At 51.6% G+C, this 22,249-nt stretch overlaps 1 protein-coding gene across 6 annotated transcripts in view; it reads right to left on the bottom strand.

Moving 5' to 3' along the window:
• Positions 1 to 22,249, bottom strand: part of SMAD3 (SMAD family member 3) — a 129,360-nt gene that overhangs the window by 5,157 nt on the left and 101,954 nt on the right. For 5 of the 6 annotated variants that reach the window (XM_003828004.5, XM_055098613.3, XM_034938998.3 and 2 more), the window contains 4 exons: positions 19,398 to 19,448; positions 8,564 to 8,776; positions 5,164 to 5,301; positions 2,519 to 2,663 (listed from right to left, as the gene is read on the bottom strand). In XM_003828004.5, coding sequence (XP_003828052.1) covers positions 2,519 to 2,663; positions 5,164 to 5,301; positions 8,564 to 8,776; positions 19,398 to 19,448 — 547 coding nt within the window. Of the gene's footprint in view, positions 1 to 2,518; positions 2,664 to 2,897; positions 3,009 to 5,163; positions 5,302 to 8,563; positions 8,777 to 19,397; positions 19,449 to 22,249 lie in introns of all 6 variants that reach the window. The other variant, XM_055098614.2, reaches the window with a different exon arrangement.

Here is a 22,249-nt window from a genome sequence, read left to right as displayed (position 1 = left end):
CCAAACGGGCACGTGCCGCTCCCCTATCTCGAAATCTGGGCCCAGCCCCAGCAGGCGACGATGACGTGTGTCTGTCTGATTGAGGGGTGTTTTTTACAAAGCGCCAACAGTGTCCGCATGCCTTCGGTTCCCAATGTGCTGATATAATTCTCATCTACGGCCTTATTTTGGAAAATCTTACAAGCAGAACGAGCCATGGAACAATTACTGGAAAAAAACAAGGCACACCACACGTTTCTTTTCCCCAAAGCACTTTGTCTAAATTCAGGCTAGTTGATGACGCAGCTTGCAGGCAGGCTCCCAAAGGCCTCCACTGAGCAAAGGCTATCTGCTGAGGCTGGAGTCGCTGGTGCCAGCTGGAGGTGAGAGGTGTGGGCCCTGGGCCCTGCTTTCAGCCACCTCACAGAGAGAAGAGCTGAAACCTTACTCTCCTTGGCCCAAGAGGCAGGAGGACGACAAGGCTGTTCTGGGAAGGGGCCGCGCCCGCCCGTCAGGCTGCTGTGCAGTGCTGCCAGGCAGCGGTGACGCGGTGGGCCGCAGAGGACTGGGTGTGCTGGCAGGACATCCCGCGTGGTGATACAGTGTCCCCAGGGAAAGGCTCTGCCACCAAAGAGCCTCTTCCTAGCACTTGGAGCGGGACAGCTGCAATGCCACACCAGGAACAGTGTTGCTGTCTTGAAGGCACCACCCTCCTTGCTTGGCCTCTACTTTGCTTGTGTAGCAGGGAGGTTGAGAAATGGGCCGCAGACAGACCCTGGGGTGTCTGCACGAGCGAGGGTACCTGAGTGTGGCCCTCCGGACTACAATCTGGTATAAGAAGAGCAAATGGACATCCCCTTACTCTTTTCCACTGCAGTCCATCTTTAAATGTTTCCCTTCTCCACTAAAAAAAGATTCATTTTCTAACCTTTCACTCCTGTTCCCTAAATGAGCTGAGCCAGGGCTAAAAGATTGCTTAAAACATTTCTCTGGCTAGACCTTTGGGCCTGGGCTGATCTCTTCAGGCCATAACATAGTTGTAGGTTCTTTTGAGGTCTGACCACTTTGATTGCTCCACTGGTCACTCCTGGATTTCAGAGACACCCAAGAGACCAAGGGGCTATGTTCCCTGACACCCTGGGGCAGACACAGAAGAACAGCAGCTAAAATACGGTAAGTGGAAGAGGAGGATTTTACAGGATGAAATCCTCTGATGAGAATCTGACTTTCCATAAGTCATGCTCATCTGGATTTCATTACAAACGGTGGCCCAAGGCCAATATTGAAATGGGTTTGGCCTGAGTGCAGCATGACTGCAAAACAAAATGGATTCCAAACATCTGGAAAAATGAAGAGAAAGGGAGAGTAGCTTGCAAGGCGCTGGCTCTAGCTGACGTGTGGGCACCTCTGCATCTGCCGCAGTAGCTGGCGGCTGGCAGGGGGGAGTGTGGAGCAGAAGGCGGGGGCACACAGCCCTGCCTCTCCGCAAACTTTTGTCCGTGAGTGGAAAGAAAAGGGACTGGATTCTCTAAACCCAAAGCAGGATGGCCTGAGAGATTCAACCAAGCAGACCAGGTAGACCTGACTATATCAGGGCCATGTTTAAACCAGTATCTAGGGCCGGGCATGGTGGTTCACGCCTGTAATCCCAGCACTTTGGGAGGCCGAGGCAGGTGGGTCACCTGAGCTCAGGAGTTCGAGACCACCCTGGGCAACATGGTGAAACCCCCTCTCTACTAAAATACAAAAAATTAGCCAGGCGTGGTAGCACGCACCTGTAGTCCCAGCTACATGGGAGGCTGAGGCACGTCCTGGAGGCAGAGATTGCAGTAAGCCAAGATGGTGCCACTCACTTCAGCTTGGATGACAGAGTGAGACTCCATCTCAAAAAAAAAAAAAAGAAAAGAAAAGAAAAACCAGTATGTAGGACTCTAAAAAAGTCATTTCTCAGCGAGAAAATTTTGTTCCTTTATAACTACCCAAATCTCCTCCTCCCTTCCTGGACTCTCAGTTTTAATATCCTGGGCTCCTCAGCATCACCAGGGTCCCTGAGTCAGAAATGGAGCAACAGAGGAGGAAAGGAACAATGAGCTGAAGACCTAACTTCCTGAAGAGGGTCATCCTAAAGCCATCTGCCTAAAATGAGACTAAGGAAGAAGCCAAGAGGGCAGAGTTCTAGACACAGCTCTTCTACCAGTGTGACTGCAGGCAAGTCACTCTCCCTCCCTGGGCCTTAGTTCTCTCATCTGTACGGATGATGCTGGCATCCCCACCCAGGGCTGGGATGAGGATAAGATGGAGCGTGTGTTTACAGTGCCTACAGCTGTTCGGTGCCAGCAAACATCGTTCTGCAATTCCTCATCATCTGCTGTTGGCCCGGCCCCTCCTGCCTGCCAGGCCTTGGCCTCTCTCTGATCTTTGGTCTTTCTGCTCTTGACGCTAGGGCTGGCCTAGCTCATCTCTGAGGAGCCCTGCCTGCTCTGCTGTCCAGAGTCACCTGGAGTTGGGTCCCCTGATGTAGGCAGCACCCATAACTGACCTGTACTCCGCTCCCCAGCCTTTGACGAAGCTCATGCGGATGGTGCACATTCGGGTCAACTGGTAGACAGCCTCAAAGCCCTGGTTGACGGACTGGGCCAGGAGGGCAGCGAACTCCTGGTTGTTGAAGATCTTCAGGTTGCATCCTGCCAAAAACACAGAAACAGGGCTGTGGGGATGGAAGTGGCCAGGTCCGCTGCTCCCCTCCTGGATAAAGCAAGTCCTGGACCCCGTAGACCAGCCTCATTTATACAGCTCCAGGGATACATGGTGTGTGATGCATTTGCCACACACTCCACACTCAGTACCATGCAAAGGGAAGGCCAACCCAGTCCCTCCCCTTGAACCCATCTCCTCACTGGGAGGTGCCACTGACATACCTGCAAGGGGAGATGGAAGGCTGGCCCACAAGCTCCGACTCCCAGAGCAGGGAGAAGTCTGCAAAGTGGGCTTCCAAAAATAGGGAGATGGTGTGGAGAGGGGGGCCTTTCCTTGGGCAAAGGGACCAGGGGACAGAGAGATAAGGGACCTGGGCCAGGTTGCCCATGCTGTGTGGGGTCTGGTCACCCACCTAGGAACAGGAGCTCTGACCGTTCCACAGCAGGCAGTGCCCCCAGAGACGGGCTGGCCGAAAGGCTACTGGGCCTGCCGTCCCCACAGGAAGCTTGGCAGGGGGCCCAGCGCACCCTCCACCTGGGCTCCTCTGATGAATACACCTGGTGCTGGGGCTAGGAGGTAAGGAGAGATCTGGGCCAAATTTTGGCCTCTGGGCACTGGGCTGGGTGGAGGTGACATTCACAGCTAAGTGAAGGTGTGCATCTGATTCTCCAGACAGTAAAACTAAAGACAGTCACAAATAAAGTTTAAAATAAATGTTGTTTGAAGTCTTACTGCCTGAGTGCCAGGAATGTGTCAACCAGAAAAATAAAGACAAAAGCACATGCCGGAAATAGCCAAAAGGTGAGCTGGGGTGACGCTTATGAATGAGCCAACAGCAGGCTCCTGTTCTTGCTGTGTGACTCTGAGCTGGTCGCTTTCTCTTGGGGACCCTGTGTCTCTGTATAATGAAGGGCTGGCCTCAGAGGTCCTTCCAGCTCTGACATTCTATGAGCTGACAAACAACACCACAGCCAACTCAGCCCTCACCCAAAAGATGGGGGTGGGGCCGGGGAATGGAGGAGGCAGAAGGCCAAGAGCGTCACTGAGCTTCCTCTTCTTCATTCTCTCCAAGGACAAGGGTGGTGGAACAGGGCTGAACCTGGGCCCTGACCCCCAGCAGAGCCAAGAAGCAGAAGAGCACCAAACTTGAGAGTCCATCAGCCCTAGGCCCCATCCCGGCTTGGCCACTTACTAGCTGTGTGTGCTTGGGCAGGTGGCTGAAACTCTCTGAACTTGTCTCTCAAAGCGTCTCCTTACTTATAGAGCCAGAGAATAACTGGTGAGGACTAAATGAGGTCAACGATCGGAATGTACTCTATAAATGCAACCACAAAACGCTCTGGAAACCTGGTGTGCTATTATCATTTCAGACTTTCTGCATTCTAAAGTTTCCCCTGCCTGTGGTCTACCACTTCTCCACTACCATCTGCTACTCAGTGGGCAGGAAGGGGCATGCCACACACGTGCCACAGGCAATGGCCTGGCCAGGTTACCTGCTCCACTAGTCTGTCACAGGCCATGTTCTGTGGGCTGCCTACACAGTGGCTGCACGTCCTATGAAAAGTGGACTTTGGCTGGGGCTTTCTGCCTTGGTTTCCTGAGGAAAGAGGCCTTAGATGGGATCAGCCACCTGCCTGATCTTGCTGTCCAGGCGTGGCCCTGTCCAAACCACTCTCGGGGGTGCAGCCTGACACCTCTTCTTGGGGTACAGGTGGGATTTTTCAGGCTCACTCAGAAAACCCTCAGCAGTTCCCTAGAGTCAAACTCTCTGGTGTCCTTCCACAGCCTCATGCTGTTGTGCTTTTGAAACATTTCCCCTGACGGTCTCATACATGACCCTCCTCCAGCCAGAGAGCTACCCATCCATGTCCTGCCCTCCATTACCTCAGGCCCTTTGCCTGGGCTGTTCCCCCTGTCTAGAATGCCCTCCCTGTGCCTAGTGCCTACCTATCCTTCAGGATCCGGATGTTTCTCCTCCATGAAGACTTCCCTGATCCATCCCAACAGCTAAATGGGCCTTCTCTCTACCTGGGCTGCTGGCTTGGTGCTTGGCACCCGTCCCTTATACTGAACTCATCCGTGTCTTTGTCTTCTGTGCTCTGCAGGTCTGTAAGGTCTGCGGGGGCAGAGCAGGGCCGCATCTACCTCTTCATCCCCTACAGCACCCGGCACAGAGCCCTGCATGCTGTTCGTGCAATGAATGAGTGAAGAAAGGAAGCCATACTGCCTGAGCATCTACGCACAGGGCAACGGGCAGGTACCCACGGGTTAAAGGCAGACCCATCAGATGCTACATCTGCTCCCTGGAAGTTCAGGGAAAGCACAGTTAGATCTGTGGGCATACAGAAAACCTAATCCAATCACCTCCAGATTGACAACGCAATCACCAGTGAGCAGAAAAGGTGAGAAAGGTGGACTCTCTCCAGCATCCTAGGCATGCACTCGGAGAGGGACCTCAAGGCAGGGGTGCCTGTGTGGCTCGTTTACCTGGTGGGATCTTGCAGACGGTGGCCGGGTGCCAGCCATAGCGCTGGTTACAGTTGGGAGACTGGACAAAAATAGCGCTGTCACTGAGGCACTCTGCGAAGACCTCCCCTCCGATGTAGTAGAGCCGCACGCCTCTTCCTACAGAGATTCAGGTTAGACTGGACAGGGTGCCTTTGCTCACACACAATGGCCCTGGGGCCACCTGAGGCTCGCAAAGGAGGCAGAGCAGCAGGGCTGCTCCCAGTGACTGACAGCTTCCCCAGGCAAACAGGCCCCAAAGCCCAAGCCTAAAGTAGGGAAAATGGGCACTGCTGGATTCCTAAAGCCAAGGGAGGCAGATGACAAGAGATGGGCACACAGGATAGGTCTCAGTGACAGCCTTTGCCACTGAGTAGGCATGGGCCTCAGTCAAGTTATTCACCCTCTGAGTCTTCGTTTGTCTCTACGATAGGGATGGGGGCCAGGCGCGGTGGCTCACACCAATAATCCCAGAGCTTTAGGAGGGCAAGGTGGGAGGATCACTTGAGGCCAGGAGTTCAAGGCCAGCCTGGGCAATGTAATGAGACTTCATCTCTACAAAAACATTTTTTTTTTTAATTCACTGGGTATAGTGGCATATCCTTGTAGTCCTAGCTGCTTGGGAGGCTGAGGTGAGTGGATTGCTTGAGCCCAGGGGTTCAAGACTGCAGTGAGCTCCCATCACGCCACTGCACTCCAGCCTGGGAGACAGAGTGAGACCCTAACTCTAAAAAAAAAAAAAAAAAAAAAGGGAATGATGATAACCTCTACCCTTGCAGGATTACTGTGAGACACACAGTAAGCGCCTGGTGTCAGCTTTTCTTGCTGCTACTGCTACTACTACCCCACTACTATTTGGTCTCTTCACACTCCAAGATTCAGAGATTCATTCAGTAAACCTGCAGGGCTCCTTCTGATGCAGCAGACACCCCAAGGAGCCCTTTATTGCAGGGATGGTTTAACGCTATGCCCTTATTTTTTTCTTCCCTCAATGCATTTTTCTAAAACATTCCAGAGGTTTATATCATTTACTTTTCTTTCATCTCTTAAATCCACTCCAGATGGACAGAAATTATTTTTAAATTGGCTCTGCAACTCAAACAGTTGCGTAAACTCTGACAATGAGCTCTTTGCTCGGCCAGGGGATGGTCCCTTCTCCTGCATGGCAAAGTCTCTGCTCCATTCCTGGGGAAGAAGCTCAGAGGTCAGAGCACGGAGCCAGATATTACAGGCCCAGCATCCAGTAGGATGAACACAAGGTGACCGACCCATGCATCACTGGATGTCCCCTGTCCTGCCTCCTATTCCCAGTACTGTCCCCTTCCTCCAACCACTCCCCATTTTTTCTGGCTTTAGTTCTGCAGGGTGCTGGTGGCTCCGAGTCCACAGGAGGGATGACTTCCTGGCTGTCCACAACTGTATCATGTCAGTAAGAGCAGAAGGCAGAGGTGGGGATGCGAAGACCCAGACCAAAAATGTTTGTTTCGTTTCAGTAACTTAAAAAAATAGGCCGGGCGTGGTGGCTCACACCTGTAATCCCAGTACCTTGGGAGGCTGAGGCGGGCAGATCACCTGAGGTCAGGAGTTCGAGACTAGCCTGGCCAACGTGGTGAATCCCCATATCTACTAAAAATACAAAAAATTAGCCAGGTGTGGTGGCACATGCCTGTAATCCCAGCTACTCAGGAGGCTGAAGCAGGAGAATCACTTGAACCTGGGAGGTGAAGGTTGCAGTGAGCCAAGATTGTGCCATCGCACTCCAGCCTGGGAGACAAGAGCGAGACTTGGTCTCCCCACTCCAAAAAATATATATATATATTTATATATATATATTTTTTTTTTTTTTAAATAAAATATAGAAAAAAGCCAGTTGCAGTGGTATATGCCTATTGTCCCAGCTAATCAGGAGGCTGAGATGGGAGGATAGCTTGAGCCCAAGAGTTTGCGACTGGGCCTGGGCAACATAGCAAGACCCTATCTCTAAATCAATCAATCAATCAAACAGTGGTATGCCACCCAGAATAAGTATCTTTTTTGAAGTAAAAAACAAAAAGCGAAATGGGAAGAACAGGTCTGGTAGCGGGGGCTGTCTGTCACTGACAATGAGGTCTCTGCAGAGCCGTTCCCTACCCTCCCCAACCCCCTAGACATCAGGTCCCTTTCCTAGAAAATGAGAGCACAGACCTAGGCCCATGGCCTCCAAACTTTTCTTCTCTTCACTACAGAATCAATCATCTCTTCAAATGAAGTCTTCTGTGAGAGCCCGAGATATAAAGCAAGCGAGGGCAGAGGTGCCCTGGTTCACGTGGGACCAGGCTTCCCTTTGCTAACCTGCCCACCTCCCGAGTTTGCCGCAGGAACCCTTTGCCAACCCTTGGGGCTCCAGGACAAGGTCTGAGAAAACCTCACTCTGCCATCTCTCTACAGCCCTTCTAAGTTCTGACAGTTGTGATTCTGGATCGTAAAATCCTCTAAGCTTGGTAACTTCATAAGCAAACCAAGTGATGCGTAACACAGCTTCATCTTCCTTAAACTCACAAAGTCATCTTTTACTCATGTTCTGGGGGCTAGAAGGCAGAAGGTTCACAGTAGTGGTGTTTGGATAGTGGACAATTCTTTTCTACCTTTTCTAAATTGTTTAGAATAATGATACATGAAAATAAGAGAAGATCACTCTTCCAACAATGACTGCCTACTTATCAACCTATCCATCTGTACTTTCAGAGTATTTTTATTTAGAGGATTTCAGCCAGGCACGGTGGCTCACGCCTGTAATCCCAGCACTTTGGGAGGCCAAGGCAGGTGGATCACCTGAGGTCAGGAGTTCGAGACCAGCCTGGCCAACATGGAGAAACCCCGTCTCTACTAAAAACACAAAAATTAGCCGGGCGTGGTGGTTGGGTGCCTGTAATCCCAGCTACTTGGGAAGCTGAGGCAGGAGAATCGCTTGAACCCGGGAGGCAGAGGTTGCAGTGAGCCAAGATTGTGCCATTGCACTCCAGCCTGGATAAAGCAAGACTCTGTCTCCAAAAAAAAAAAAAAAAAATAGATTTCATATGTTGCCTTTCTCATAGATGTTCCCTTCTTGATCCCTTAGGTGAACTATTTTCCTCTGTGGCTTCCAGATTTTCTGAGATTATATCTTTGAGTGGGAATGATCAAGTGGCCTGAACACTACCTGTCTGGCCCCTAAACAGGGCAACAGAGAGTGTAGGGGACTTGCTGGGGCAGTGAGTCTTCCCCCATGCCCAGCAGGAGGCAGAGCACAGCTAAGGATGGACGCAAGGTTCCCTTCAGAGGCTGTGTGTTCAGGCCTGGGGCTGGGGGTGGGATAGAGTGGCAGGGGCAGGGTGGGGGGGCGGGGAATGGAGCCACCCCATACCGATGTGTCTCCGTGTCAGCTCCACTGCTGCATTCCTGTTGACATTGGAGAGCAGCCCTAGGCAGAAGCGCTCCGAATTGGAGGGGTCGGTGAAGCCATCCACAGTCATGGATGGCTGCGAGGCGTGGAATGTCTCCCCGACGCGCTGGTTCAGCTCGTAGTAGGAGATGGAGCACCAGAAGGCCGGCTCGCAGTAGGTAACTGGCTGCAGGTCTGTGGACACAGGGTGGGCTACTGGGTCATTGGGTGTCCCAAGCCCCATGCTCCCTCGATGGGGTCCCACGGACACTCTGGAAAACCATTTCCCCGCATTTCAGAGGGATTAATAATCTCCCTACCCCGTGCCTTTTATTGTATAAAACTGGCAAGACCCACCAGAACAAGATGCTCAGGTGTCTGGAGGAGATTCCATCAGCCTTGTGTGTAAAGGGCCACTGATTTCTCTCTTTTTATTTATTTATTTATTTAGCTCATAAAGGCCCTGCCCCGCCTGCTTGGCCTTGACTGCATGGAAGGAGTCTTAAAGGAGGGGCTGGGCCAAACCTGAAGAGGACCAGGGGCCACCCAGTACCTGGATGAACCTGGGACAGCCACTGCGTGTACTCACTGTGGGGCAGGCCACACCTCCTGCACAGTCACCTCTCAGCCTCTGTTGCAAGGTCCCCAGAGTAACCCACATTAATCCCTTCCCCTAAAAGGGCTTTCAGATTTTGGCTCTGCACAGCCTTGGGGGCAAAAACTCCCAGCCTGTGGAGCAGCAGCTTCCAAGCCTGCAGCAGCCGAGTGGGTTCCCAACAGCGCCCTATGTTGGCGCAGTGGACACACCAGGCATCATCTGCAGACTGAGCCTGGGGCCATGCCTCCTATCACAGAAACTATTTTCCACACTTATCTAGATGCCGGCTGTTGGGGTGGCTCGGACACAAACCCTTCTGAAAGAAAATCTGTATTTGTCCCAGTTGTCTGTACAGTCTCCATTAGGGGCTCCTCAAAGCAAAACTGCCATCCTACGAGGGGCTGGTTCTCTTTCTCAGAAGAGTAAATGGCAGCTTCTCCTCACACTAGAAATGGATCCCAGCCTTCCATTTCCTGGGGCCTCCTCGCCCTCCTCTTGCCCCGGCCCAGTGGCCCTGGCACTGTGCCCTCCTACTGCACGCCTCTGCAGCATCTCCAGGCCCATTCTCTCAGCCCTTGGCCGGGCCCTCGGAATTCCCACTCACACCGATGCCACAGCCTCTGGACCAGGACTGCCCTGTGCCCTGGGCCAACCTCTTCCAACTGCTTCTCTGCACTGCACTGACTGCTGGGCGCGAGCCCTTAGCCTACGACACTCTGCTTGATGCCTACCTGAATCCCATCCATCTGCTGAAGAATTAGGGAGTCCCCTGCTCATTCTCGCTCTTCCATCTCAAAGCTTCAGCCTGCCTCTGAAGTCCCTCTGGCTCTTAAATATACCTGAAGCGACGCAGTTACTAAGGGTGTTCCTCTGTGTGAGCATCCTGACTGTCCAACTTGACCATGAGGTCCCAGGGCCCAGGCTGACATCTCTCCTCCCTCGCTTTAACCCTCAGCATGGGGCTGAGGGTTCCTCCTGAGGGAGGAACAGGAGACGCTCCCCATGCCCACGTCTCAGCCCTGGCCTGAGAACCCTGCTCACTGGATGCCAGGCAACGTCTAGGAGGGGGAACCCACTGGGAGGATCCCTGCTCATCAGACCTTCTGAAGGTGTGTAAAGCCCAAGAGAGAAAAGTCAGAAGCTGTTCTGCCCACTGGAAGGGGTCTGGTTGCCCCTGCAGGACAGAGTGTCCCAATCCCCTTTTGGAGTCTAGGTGCATGATCCTTTCTAAGAGCAAGGAGAACACTATCACGAACGGCGAAGGGGCAGGCCAGTAACACCCCTGCACTCCACACACACCCAGGAAGTGTCAGCTGGAGGATTAGGACACCCTAGGTCAGGTTTTTCAACTTCAGCACTACTGACATCTGGGGCCAGATAATTCTTTGTTGGGTGGGTGGATGGGTGGGAGGGAGGATCTGCAGATTGCAGGATGTTTAGCAGCATCCTGGCCCCTACCCACTAGGTGCTAGTAGTATACATCCATATCACCCTCTCAAGTTGTGGCAATAAAAAAAGGCTGCGGATATTGCCAGATGTCTTCTAGGGGGCAAAACGGCCTCCAGTTGAAAACCATTGCCCTAGATATTTAACTGGATCATGGGGCACAAGCTATAAAGCCATCCTCCAGACAGACTGGAGGTCAATCTTGGCTCAGGCACAGACTAGACATGCAACTGCGAGCAAACCAGCTACACTCTGTGGGCCTCATCCTCTTTACTCTCGGCGCTGTTTCTGGACAGACAGAGATAACTCATGTGAGGTGCAGGGCATGCATCAAGCACTCAGCACATGGTATTAACAACAATGATAATAGCCCGATTCTGTGAACTTGAAAATAGCCTGGTCCTATCTCGATCACCATCAAGATGGAGAGGCAAAGCATTCTTGTCCTTTTCTCTCTTCCTGGGGTGGAGCAAAGGAAGATAAGGATGAAGGCATCAAAAGTACTTAATGGGGAAGGGAGGAATGACAGGGCCAGGAGCAGCTGCGGCTTGTGCCCTGGCCCCTGAGGTGAGGCTGAGCCATGTCAGCCACGTCTGGCTCTGGCTTTGCTTGATGCTTCAACATTCCAATGAGATAAGCTATATTCTAAACAATGTGGTCACTAAAATGTGAGCTATGTTGCTTTGGAAACTTAAAAAAAAAAATCCAAGTGCAACCCAAGCATTCAGAGTGGTCAAGCAATGTATCAGTGCTGCTGGCCACCACTGCCCAAGCGCAGGCTCTGCTGATCCTGCTGTGTGACCTTGGGGATGTGACTTCCTTCTGTAACCTCACTTTTCTAGTCCGTACCATCACTGTGGTGCACTAGAAGACAATAAAGCTACAATAAAGCTGACCACCTAGGTCATTCTCCGGCACGGGTCAGCTTGAACATATAGCTTTGACTGGCCCTGACTTACTCAGCAATGTGTAGAACAGAACAGGGTCCTCACCCCAAAATCATAAAGCCCTGCCCAGCATTCTCTGGGTTTAGTCCAGGCAGAAGAGAAAGAGCTAGGCTCCCAGGAACAGCAACCCAGCCCACCATTCAAAAAAAGAAAAAGCTGGCAGGCCACCCATTGTGTCGCATGGTGCTAGAACCATGCTCTGGGGAAGGGTGGGCTTCAAGGACCCTCAGAATCAAAGACAGGCCTGGGGTCATAGGCCGAGAGGCCCTCCCAAGCAGATCTGACCCCTTATCCAAACAGCCCTGCAACTCACAGACACACACCGGACAGTGTTGTGGAAAACCCCGGACACTAGGAACCTGACACATCATTAAGAAGATGCTTGTTTGAGGGAGCAGTGAAATCAGGCCAGTGGCAAAGTCTGCAGGCTGCCATTTCAGAGAGTGCTGTTTGGACAAGCTGCCCTGTGTTCAGAAGCGGGACTGAGCCAGAGCAGCACCCCAGCCATGCGCTTTCTATTCTCTGCAAACAACTAAAAGCCAGCCGTGATTTCCCTCCTTTCTAGGTCCCTCCCGCCCACCATGCCTCAGCTGCTTCCTCCCAGAACTTGTGCAAGAGGAGTGGCAGACCAGAAAGTATGGTCACCACCTGTGGGTTCTGCCTTCAATGGCACATTTTTCTTTAAAAAAACAAAAAAAAACAAAAAAACAGACCATATGCAGTGGTTCATACCTGTAATCCCAAGCACTTTGGGAGGCCAAGGCAGGCAGATCACTTGAGGTCAGGATTTTGAGACCAGCCTGGCCAACCTGGCGAAACCCCGTCTCTACTAAAAATACAAAAATTAGCTGGGTGTGTTGACGGGTGCCTGTAATCCCAGCTACTCTGGAGGCTGAGGCAGGAGAATCACTTGAACCCAGGAGGCAGAGGTTGCAGTGAGCCAAGATCACGCCACTGCACTCCAGCCTGGGGGATAGAGCAAGACTCTGCCACACACCAAAAAAAAAAAAAAAAAAAAAAAAAACCCCAAAACACTAAATATGCCCTCATTTCTTTCCCAAAGTACTTATCCTTACCCTGGTTAGTACCAGAGAAACAAAAAGGACTCTGGAAAGAAGGCGGCTATAAATGGGATAACCATGAGGTTATAGTTACTGCAAAAGCATCCAGTTTGGCTCTGAGCTTCCTAGTAGACAAGACAAAAAGGGAACATGATATGGTCTATGGCTCTGGTTGGTGGATGGGCAATGCTTACTAGTTCCTCAGGGAAAACAAAGTTTGTCCTGGCATTAAATCTTAAAAGAAATCTCTCAGGGGGAGGTGGCAACCCCTCCCCTGACCAATCGATCAACTGATCAAGCAAGCAAGCAAATTAAGATCTGGTTTCAAGGATTTACCAACAAATGCAGAAGCAGTTCTATAGAAGGCTCCTCTAGGAGAATGACTACGGGGGGTAAGGTGACACACCCCATTGAAGAGCAGTTTCACCTCTAGGCTGAGCATTTTGCACAGCTGGGGTGGTAGACGATGGCACGTGCCCACGGCCTTCCCTTCAAACAGCCCTGCTCCCGGCCAGATTTCTGAGTCTGTGCTAATCTCTCCTCCCAGTGCAGAGGTGTTGGAGACGCAGGAACCTCCAGCTCCAGCCTTTGTGGATCCCCCGCCCCCACCAGTGTGGTGTCGGCCAGACTTCTCAAGTGCCATAGGGCACTTAATCCATGGCTGGCCCCCTGCCAGCCTAACGCATTGGCTGGCCTCAGTTTTCAGTCCTGTTCCAAGCTGGCACAGACGTTCCATTATGTTTAAGAAAAAGAAAACAGAATAAAACCCAGAAGGCAACACTTGGATTAAGGGATGCCTATTAAAAACATGTGCAAGAGATTCAAATCCCGTAAAGGAAGAGGTGGGGAGGCAAGGGGGGAAATTAACTTTCTCCTATAAATCGAAAGCAAGGAACGGGCAAAGGCCAGGAGCACCGCTGCTGCAAGATGAAAGGTCAAAACAGAAATGGGCTGGTTTCCGCTGGGCCCACCTCACCTGCGGAAGGCAGCTCTTCCTCAATCTAGGAGATTCCACACTCCGGTTCCCATGTTCCTCATCCACCACTTCTCAGTCCTGCCTGGGTCCTCTGCCTGGACTGCCCATCCCCCTCCTCTGCAGGGACTCGATCTTTAAGGCCCAGCTCACACGGCTGTGAAACACTCCCTCACTGCCTCAATGCAGAATTAACCTTGTGTCCCAGAAACTGTGTACCTGAGTCTCCTATGCTAGAGGATGAGGTCTCTGTGAGCCCATGCCAGCTGTGTCCCAGCACCCAGGGTACTAATTCCAACCTATGTATCTGCGGACTAAAATACCAAACCAAGCTGCACAGAGACCCCCATGCCCTTTTAGCTTATGACCAGCATACTGCAACCAGGAACAGTGGCAAAGTCTAAAAACCGGGCCCTCAGGAGTATGAAGACAGAGCCGACAGCTGACTTCCTGTCATTATGTCGCCTGCCTGTGATTTCACAAGTGTGGGGAAGACCCTGCCTGTGATTTCACAAGTGTGGGGAAGACTGGAGCCAGAGGCTGCATTGTAAAAGAGCCTTGGGCAGCAGCATGAAGATGCCTGGAACTGGGTTGGGCCTCTGCCCTGGGCCGCTGTCCACACTCAGGGCTGGTGGTCTTCGGGCCGCCCTGCCACCACACCTGTGCTCACACACGGGCGCAGGGGCTCATGAAGCAGAGGGGAAGCCGGGCCTGTCAGCGTGGAGTCTCACCCAGAATCCTAACCCTGACTCACGGGGCAACTTGCCCCCGATTCACACCTTCCCAGCAGAGGTGCAACTAGGCCAGTGCAAAGTGGCACCCTCGGGGAGGGTCCTCTCTTTGGAAGAAATAACCTAAGAATTCTCAACTCTCAGGCAAGCTGCCTGAGGAAGCGTCAGCAGGGAGGGAGAACTATGTCAACAGGAGATGCTGCCTTGGGTCCAAGCTCAAGAAACAGCCCATCATCCCAGTCTACACAATCTAGAGGGCAATTCACAGCAAACGATCACCTTTCAGTCTGAAGCATTGCATCCGGCATCAGCCACCTCCAAGCTGCCCTATCCCTCTCACTCCAAGCTGCCCCATCCCCGCCTCTCACTCCTGCCACTGGCACTCTGGAAGCCATCGCCTCCTTTAACTCCAGCTCAACTGCTCCCCCAGGGCTCTCCCTGGTACATTATTTTCCTCAGTCATGGCTCCGCCCTAATTGTCTCACTTTAAAGCAGGGAACAACTTACTCACCGGGCAGAAGCCAGCTCACTACCTTTTTCCTCTCTCCACCTGCCTCCTCCTTCCCCTCCATTTACCCCAATCCTTCCGCCTTAAATGCCTAGGAAATTCCCGGTGACTCACCCAGCACGCTGTGTAATAACAGGAACATCACCTGCTCATATCTCCTGCCCTGCAAACAACGGTCCCAGGTCCCAGGGTCTCCGAGAGCCTGCCTGGGGCAGGATGCTGAGCCAGGTCTCAACCAGGAGTCCCTGCCCCTTACCAGAAGTGGCTTTGCTGGGGCAAGGAGGCTCAACCTTCCCCAGACCTGAGCCCTGGGGCTAACACCTGGAGTGGGGAGGAAATGAAAGGAGAAACCAGATGTCCTCTGCTTTATTTCTTTTTGTACAGTAATTTCATAATAATCTCTTCAAAGGAAATAATCAGATGTCCTGAGATGTCCCCATTTTTTCCTAGGAAGAGCTCCCTGTGTGCTTGCCTCCATCCTAGGGTTTGGGACGCACTGACTGTGAGTCAGCACAAAGGCTGCGCTGCTGGGTGCCTCCACCTCCCCACCTGTTACTTGCCCTTCAGTGCACTGCTGACTGACTGCAGCCCCTCCCCTCCTACACACTGCTCCCTAAAAGCTCCCCCTTGAACCCCTGATGCCAAATCCAAGGCCTCTTCTTAAATCTCATTTTGCTTCTCTGCAGGGCCCGCTTGTAGCCACTGTCCTTCAGGGCTTGCCTCCCCTCTGAGCTGCTGTGACCCCATCATCCCCCTGACCTCAGCCTTCCCCATGGAACCCCCACCGCCCGAGCGCATCTCTGGCTGTCTTTCCATCTTGAGCTGGGTCGGCCTCTCCACTAAATCCATCCACTGGCATGACTTCAGCCAAACTTTATCGGTGTTTCAGAGTCAGATCTACGGATGGGCAGTGGGGCGGTAAGACAGAAGTACAGTAACAGTGATCAGTGCATGGGAGGAACGCTGGGTCAGACAGGCCTCCTTCTGCAGGCTCCTCAGAGCATGGCCATGTGAGTCCCTCCTGAGTGGGGGCTGGAGGAGGGGCCACAATACAGGCTTTCCACACTCATTCAACCACCAAACCCCTTCTCTCAGGCCCTGCTATGGGAAAGGCTGCCACATGTGTTCATGGTTTCCAAATCTGCGCCTCCAGCGCCAGCCGCTTTCCTGACTTTCCAACTGCTTCCTGGACATAGTTAAGCACAGGCAACCCACCACCATCTTTCACCCCCAACCCATTCCACTTCCTGGGTGTCCAGCCTCGATGGGGGCATCACCATCATCCCACTTAACGCTGGTCAACAAACCCTGCTCATTCAGGCCCATGATTCCCTCTCAAATGCATTCTCCCAGCTCTGCTGCCATTTCTCGAAAGCATTTATCTCAGCCTCCTCCAGAGGAAGAGCTGTCTAAGTGGGGTTTTGTTTTGTTTTGTTTTGTTTTGCCTCCAGTAATTTCCCCTAGAATTTAGATTCCACACAGTGGCCAGATTAATCTTTATGAAGCTGTCATCAGAAAACCTCCCCACTCAAAACCCACAAACAACTTTATTCTATAGGCAAGAGGGCGCTAAGCAGACACTCAGGGGTCTTTTCCCAGTGCCCCACCTGCCATTTCAGCCTCCTTTTCCCACCTTGTCCCTCTTGAGACAACAACCAACCACCATGCCAGCTGTCCTCAGACCACATCCTGCCCTTGGACCTGCAATGTCCTTCCATCCTTCTCTGCCTCACAGGGTCCCATCTGTCCTTCAAGGGCCCGCTCACACATGGCACAACCTCTCCCATGTCTCCCCACTCCATCCACACTTTCCTCCTTGGCATATACTATTCCTCCCTCTTCTGGGCTTTCTCCCTGGGCACCTGGCACAATGCATTACAGGTGGACATGGACACCTCCAGCTGCCCCCCTCCCCGCCCCCAGGTTGCAAATGCCTAGTGCTCTCCCAGCTCTGGCCCCCAGCATCAGTACATAGCGGGAACTCAGCCAATGTTGACTGAGCGCATGAATACAGAGGAGACGCCCGGCCAGCCTGGAATCCCATCGCTCCATCCCTCGAACCCTCAGAGTACTTCATCTGCACCTCCTTCTTGTTTTAGAATCATTTTTGGTCCCGCCTTATTGATCCCAACAAGGCCGTAGCCCCTTGATGGCTATGTCTGTGGTCCCTCTTCCAATCCCCCACCTGAATGGCATGCAGACAAGAAGTATCTGGGAATGAGGGAGTGAGGAAGAGGCATACAAGCAGGCAGGGCTTCCCCCCGGGAGCCACAGCCACAGACTTTTACATCTCCAACGTAAAAGTCAGCAAATGCCTTGTCTGAGCCTTGTTCCTCCAAGTGAGGAAGGTAGGGACAGCTGGTCTAAACGGCCCAGCAAGGCAGTGTCATGCCACAATGGGAGCGCACGCTCTGGAGTGAGAGGGCCTGAGTTCAAAGCCACCTTCTCCATTCACTAGCTGTGAATCTGGGACACATGAGTTCACCAATGTGTTCCCCGGTTTCCTAATCTGTAAAATGAAAAATCACAACGCTTCTGCCTTATAAAGTTATAAAGATCGGGTTAACATGCAGGAAGCACTCCGAATAACAGTAAACAGAAAACTCTCAAGAGATGTTTCCCATCATCATCACCATCTCACCCCCTTCCAGCTATGACACTGGGAGTCCAGGTGACCTTCTGGGTAGGAATGAAGTCAATGGTGAGCACAGGGGCTCACGAAGCAGAGGGGAAGCCAGGCCTGTCAGCACGGTGTCTTACCCAGAAGCCTAACCCTGACTCACTGGGCGACTCGCCCCCGATTCACATCTTCCCAGCAGAGGTGCAACTAGGCCAGTGCAAAGTGGCACTCATTCTCTGCTGGCCAGGCTTGGGGAGGGTCCTCCCTTTGGAAGAAATAACCTAAGAATTCTCAACATTCAGGCAAGCTGCCCGAGGAAGGGGCAGTAGGGAGGAAGAATTATGTCAACAGAGGACGCTGCCTTGGGTCAGAGCTCAAGAAACATCCCATCATCCTCATCCTAGTCTACACAATCTAGAGGGCAGTTCACAGCAAATGACCACCTTTCAGTCTGGAGCACCGTGTCCGGCATCAGCCACCTCCAACCTGCCCTGGGACTGCTATGGTTTCAAAGGCAAGTGTCTGCTTGGAAGGCTGTTGACTAAAAGTGCTACCTTGGCCCCAGGAGGGTTTTTAAATGCCATAGAAAATAAATCTAAAGCAGCCAATCTCAAAAGCTGAAAGCCCTGAGTCAAGTTCACCATCATGGCCTTTAATTTCTCAAGTGTTAACTTCGCTTCTAGCCTTCAGTTTGTTTTTAATAACTCAGTCCTTTCATATCAGGAATCTGACCTTCCCTCTGCAAAGCCCAGCACTCATGGTGATATTATTTTACAAAAATGTTAAAACAGATCTCCCAAAGTCACATCCCACACTGCCCAGGTCAGCCTGTTCTAAAGGGTTTCAAGCATCTCCTAATATTCCAAATGATGAGTTTCTTCATCTGACGCTGTCAGTCAAGGTCTGGAAGCAAATGGGCACAAAAACCAGTCCAATCCACTTTGATTCGCCAAGAAATATTAACTATTTCTTTTCCTGAGCCACAAATTAAGCCTCAGCAATAAAGTCCCAAACAAAATCCAACTTACATTTTCTAAAACTACCAGACCAGAATATAAAAATCTCCCCTCAATAAAAACTAAATGGATATTTCATTTGTTTGAAGCCCTTTGGCAGGTTCCATGCCAAAGCCTATCCCAAGCTAGAGAACTGAAGGACCCTACTGGGTTAGAAAAGTGAGTCTTGGAAAAACTGACCCAGCAGTCTAACCATGGAGGGATGTTGCGGAAACAATGGACCCTCCACTCCAAAACATCATGAGACAACACACAACGATAAACAAGACACCTAAATACGGAAACGTGTTTACAAAATAACATAAGGAGAAAAGAGAATGAAAACACCAGATATGCACTATGATCTCAGTGGCAAGGCACAGAGATATATATGCCTGATGCACAAACATCAGGACTGTAATCACACATAGACAGTTATGTTAGGGTGGTGGGATTATGGGCACTTTGACTTTATTTTCAAATTCCTTATATGTTGCTGTTTTAAGAAAAATTACACAATTATAAGATGAAACACTCAAATAAGTATATCTGAAACAGGTCTATAAATGTCAGGGGGCTGGAGTCTGCATGGCTGTCCGTGGCTTTGCACCAAACTGCACACGTATGCTTAGCTGACCACAGACCCTCGTTCTCCTGGGCATAAAGTTTGGGGGAATTTTCATTCACTCACATCTACCCGCCCCCCAGGGGAAATACAAACCCGGCATATGGTTGTCTTTCCTGCCACCACTGTTCTCAAGTTTCCCCATTCCGTGGTGACCTCAACATCACCGTAACCAGAAACCTGATGGGCTGAGCTGGGCTGATGGTAGGGGTCGGGGGAGAGCCTTACCTTCAGGGCCCCCTCCCCACACTGGCGACTCGCCAGGGCTGCAGCTAGAGGGGGTTCCAGTTGTGTGCACGAGGAGATACTCACCCAAGTTATTATGTGCTGGGGACATCGGATTCGGGGATAGGTTTGGAGAACCTGCGAGGTGAGACAAGTTGTGAGACTTCACAAAAGATTCTTGGCCTGGAGAGCCAAGTTACTAAACACTTACATATCAAGGTGGGGTAGCCCAATACAGCAGAAAGAAAACCCTGGACTGAGGGGTCCCAGGAGAAGGCCTATCCCATACCCTTGCCTCTACTTTCCCTCCCTGGGCCCCAATTTCTTGTCTGGAACGAATGCATTGAGTGGATGATCTCAGAGGTCTCTTATGATTATGATCTCAGAGGTCTCAGATAGTTTTATGATCCTAACCAAGACTCCCAGCTCAGGGCTGCTAAGTTCTCAACTAGAATAAGTGACACATTTTTTCTTTAGCTTACACCACCTGCCCTATTAACTATGCCCTCAGGAAAATGAGAGGAGCAGGGAAGCCCTTCTCCCAAGCTGCAAAGACCCAGGAAGCAGGAGGCCAGCCCTCCCACACAGGCAGGGCTTGAGGCCTCCCCAGCATCACCAGCCACCGACCTTGGTCAGAGGCTGCAGCAGCTCAGGTGCTGGAAAGATCAATTTCAGGAAACTCACAAACCTGCCTCAGAAACCCTGCAACTCAGCAACCAAACACTTTATGCAAAAGATGATGATGCACGTGGGAAAAAGTCTCAATCTACCCAATTCTTACTCTATTATGTTCTCTACACCTCTCACCTCCAGAAAAAAAGAACTCACATGGTATCAGCCTTCAAAAATAAACAGTGGACACTTTTCCAGAGCAGCATCCTGCTCGTCCCCGCTCCTCTGTTCCTCTATCAAGAAGGCTGCGGAGGCCGGGCGCAATGGCTCACATCTATAATCCCAGCACTTTGAGAGGCTGAGACTGGGGGATCACTTGAGCCCAGGAGTTTGAGACCAGCCTGGGCGATATAGGGAGACCCTGTCTCTACAAAAAAAAAAAAAAAATTAGCCATAAGTGGTGAAGGCTGAGGCTGGACAATTACTTGAGCCTAGGAGATGGAGGCTGCAGCGAGCTGTGTTTGCACTACTGCACACCAGCCTGGGCAGCAGTGAGACTGTTTCAAAAAATAAAAATAAAAAAGGAGACTATTTATTAACCACCCTATGGGGTCTTATTCCACCCCGTGAAATCTATCAGTCCTGAGACTGGGTCCAGCATCTGGCCTCAAGTGAATGCTGCCTTGCGCTGTTAGTGGGAATCTCTTCTTTTGCCCCAACTCAGCTGTAACCTCCTTGAGGGCAAGGGAAGAACCACGGATTTCTCCTTCTCCCCTGTAACCCCAAATGCAAAGGGGGATGTGGAATATTCACTGAGAGAACTAAGTTACAGAATCAGTCACAGGGTCTAGACAACCCCACGAATCAGCTACGTGAGTTTGGCTAAGCCGTTTAACGTCTATGAGCCTTAATTTTTTCCTCAGGTATAAAATGAGGATAATATCATCTACTGTGTGACATGTAAAAATTAAGTAAGACCGTGCATATAAAAATGCTTACACCATGACCGCTACATGGTAGGCACTCGATAAATGCTTGTCCCCTGTTTTGTGGTGGCCTGAACCACAAAGACCTAGGAAGTCCAAGGGGCCTTCTCGCAAGTCTAAAAGGGCGCATGTGTAGGTGAAGGGACATGGGGAACAACGTGACCCTCTGGCCCGAGACACTACCACACCCTGGGGGGCAGGGAAGCCAAGCCCGTGAGCAACTGGACTATCCAAGCAGGCAACTCTGAAGAACAGAGACTAAAACAGGAGAGCCCCCACCCACACACTGGCTGGGGTCCGCAAGTCTGGTCTGTCTCTACTGTAGATAAATCACTCATGTTCACAACAGGACCCTGCAGGCACACTTAATGAGAAGAAAGGAAGAAGGGAGAGGGGACAGAGTAAAGGGAGGCACAAGGAGGAAGAGGAGGGAGAAGAAACAAGAGCTGACAGAGTGAAATCTGGGCTGCTCTTTCCAATCTCCAGCCCCTCTGGTCCATGTTTGTTTGTAACAATAATCATTGTGCAAATATGGAGAGCAGCAGAAAGGGAAGAGGGAGCGCAGAGTGGGAAGAAACACAGCAGCTGGAGACATGCTGCTCCGCTGGCCTGCTTCCCACGCCTGCACTGAATAGCTGCAAGCTTGCAGCGGTCACTTGGCATCGGATACAGGAAGGTCTTCGATGCATTCCAGCCGGTTCGCGCTACTAGTCACTCTGCCGGGTGGGTGTGTTTCACCGGGTGTGCTCAACCCAAAAGTGCCACGATGTCCAGGCTGGATTTCAGCAACTACAATGTACATGCGAGTATCTTTTGGTCTCTCAGGAATTGCACAACCTCAGCCAGGTGCGGTGTAATCCCAGCACTTTGGGAGGTCGAAGCGGGCAGATCACCTGAGGTCAGGAGTTTGAGACCAGCCTAGCCAACATGGCGAAACCCTGTCTCTACTAAAAATACACAAATGAGCCGGGCGTGGTGCTGCATTGCCTGTAATCCCAGCTACTTGGGAGGCTGAGGCAGGATAATAGCTTGAACCCAGGAGGCAGAGGTTGCAGTAAGCTGAGATCGCGCTACTACACGCCAGCCTGGGCAACAGAGGGAGACTCTGTCTGGGAAAGGTGGGGGAAGGAATTGCACAATCTCTTCTGGGCTGTGTGCGAGGGCAGGTGGCTCCGCTGTGTCTAGCGGCTCTGTGTGTACGAGGCATGCCCACCACCATCGGAATGGAACATCTGCGTGGCTCTCTCTCCCCTTCTCCCCCTCTCCCAACCACACACAACTCAGTACACATTCTATGTGGCAGCTGGGGTTCAATTCAAGAAGCTGCTGGTCTGGAGCCAA

This window comes from Pan paniscus, chromosome 16 (genome assembly GCF_029289425.2).
Source record: "Pan paniscus chromosome 16, NHGRI_mPanPan1-v2.0_pri, whole genome shotgun sequence".
Lineage (NCBI taxonomy): Eukaryota > Metazoa > Chordata > Mammalia > Primates > Hominidae > Pan > Pan paniscus.
This window is presented reverse-complemented; position numbering and strand designations above follow the sequence as displayed.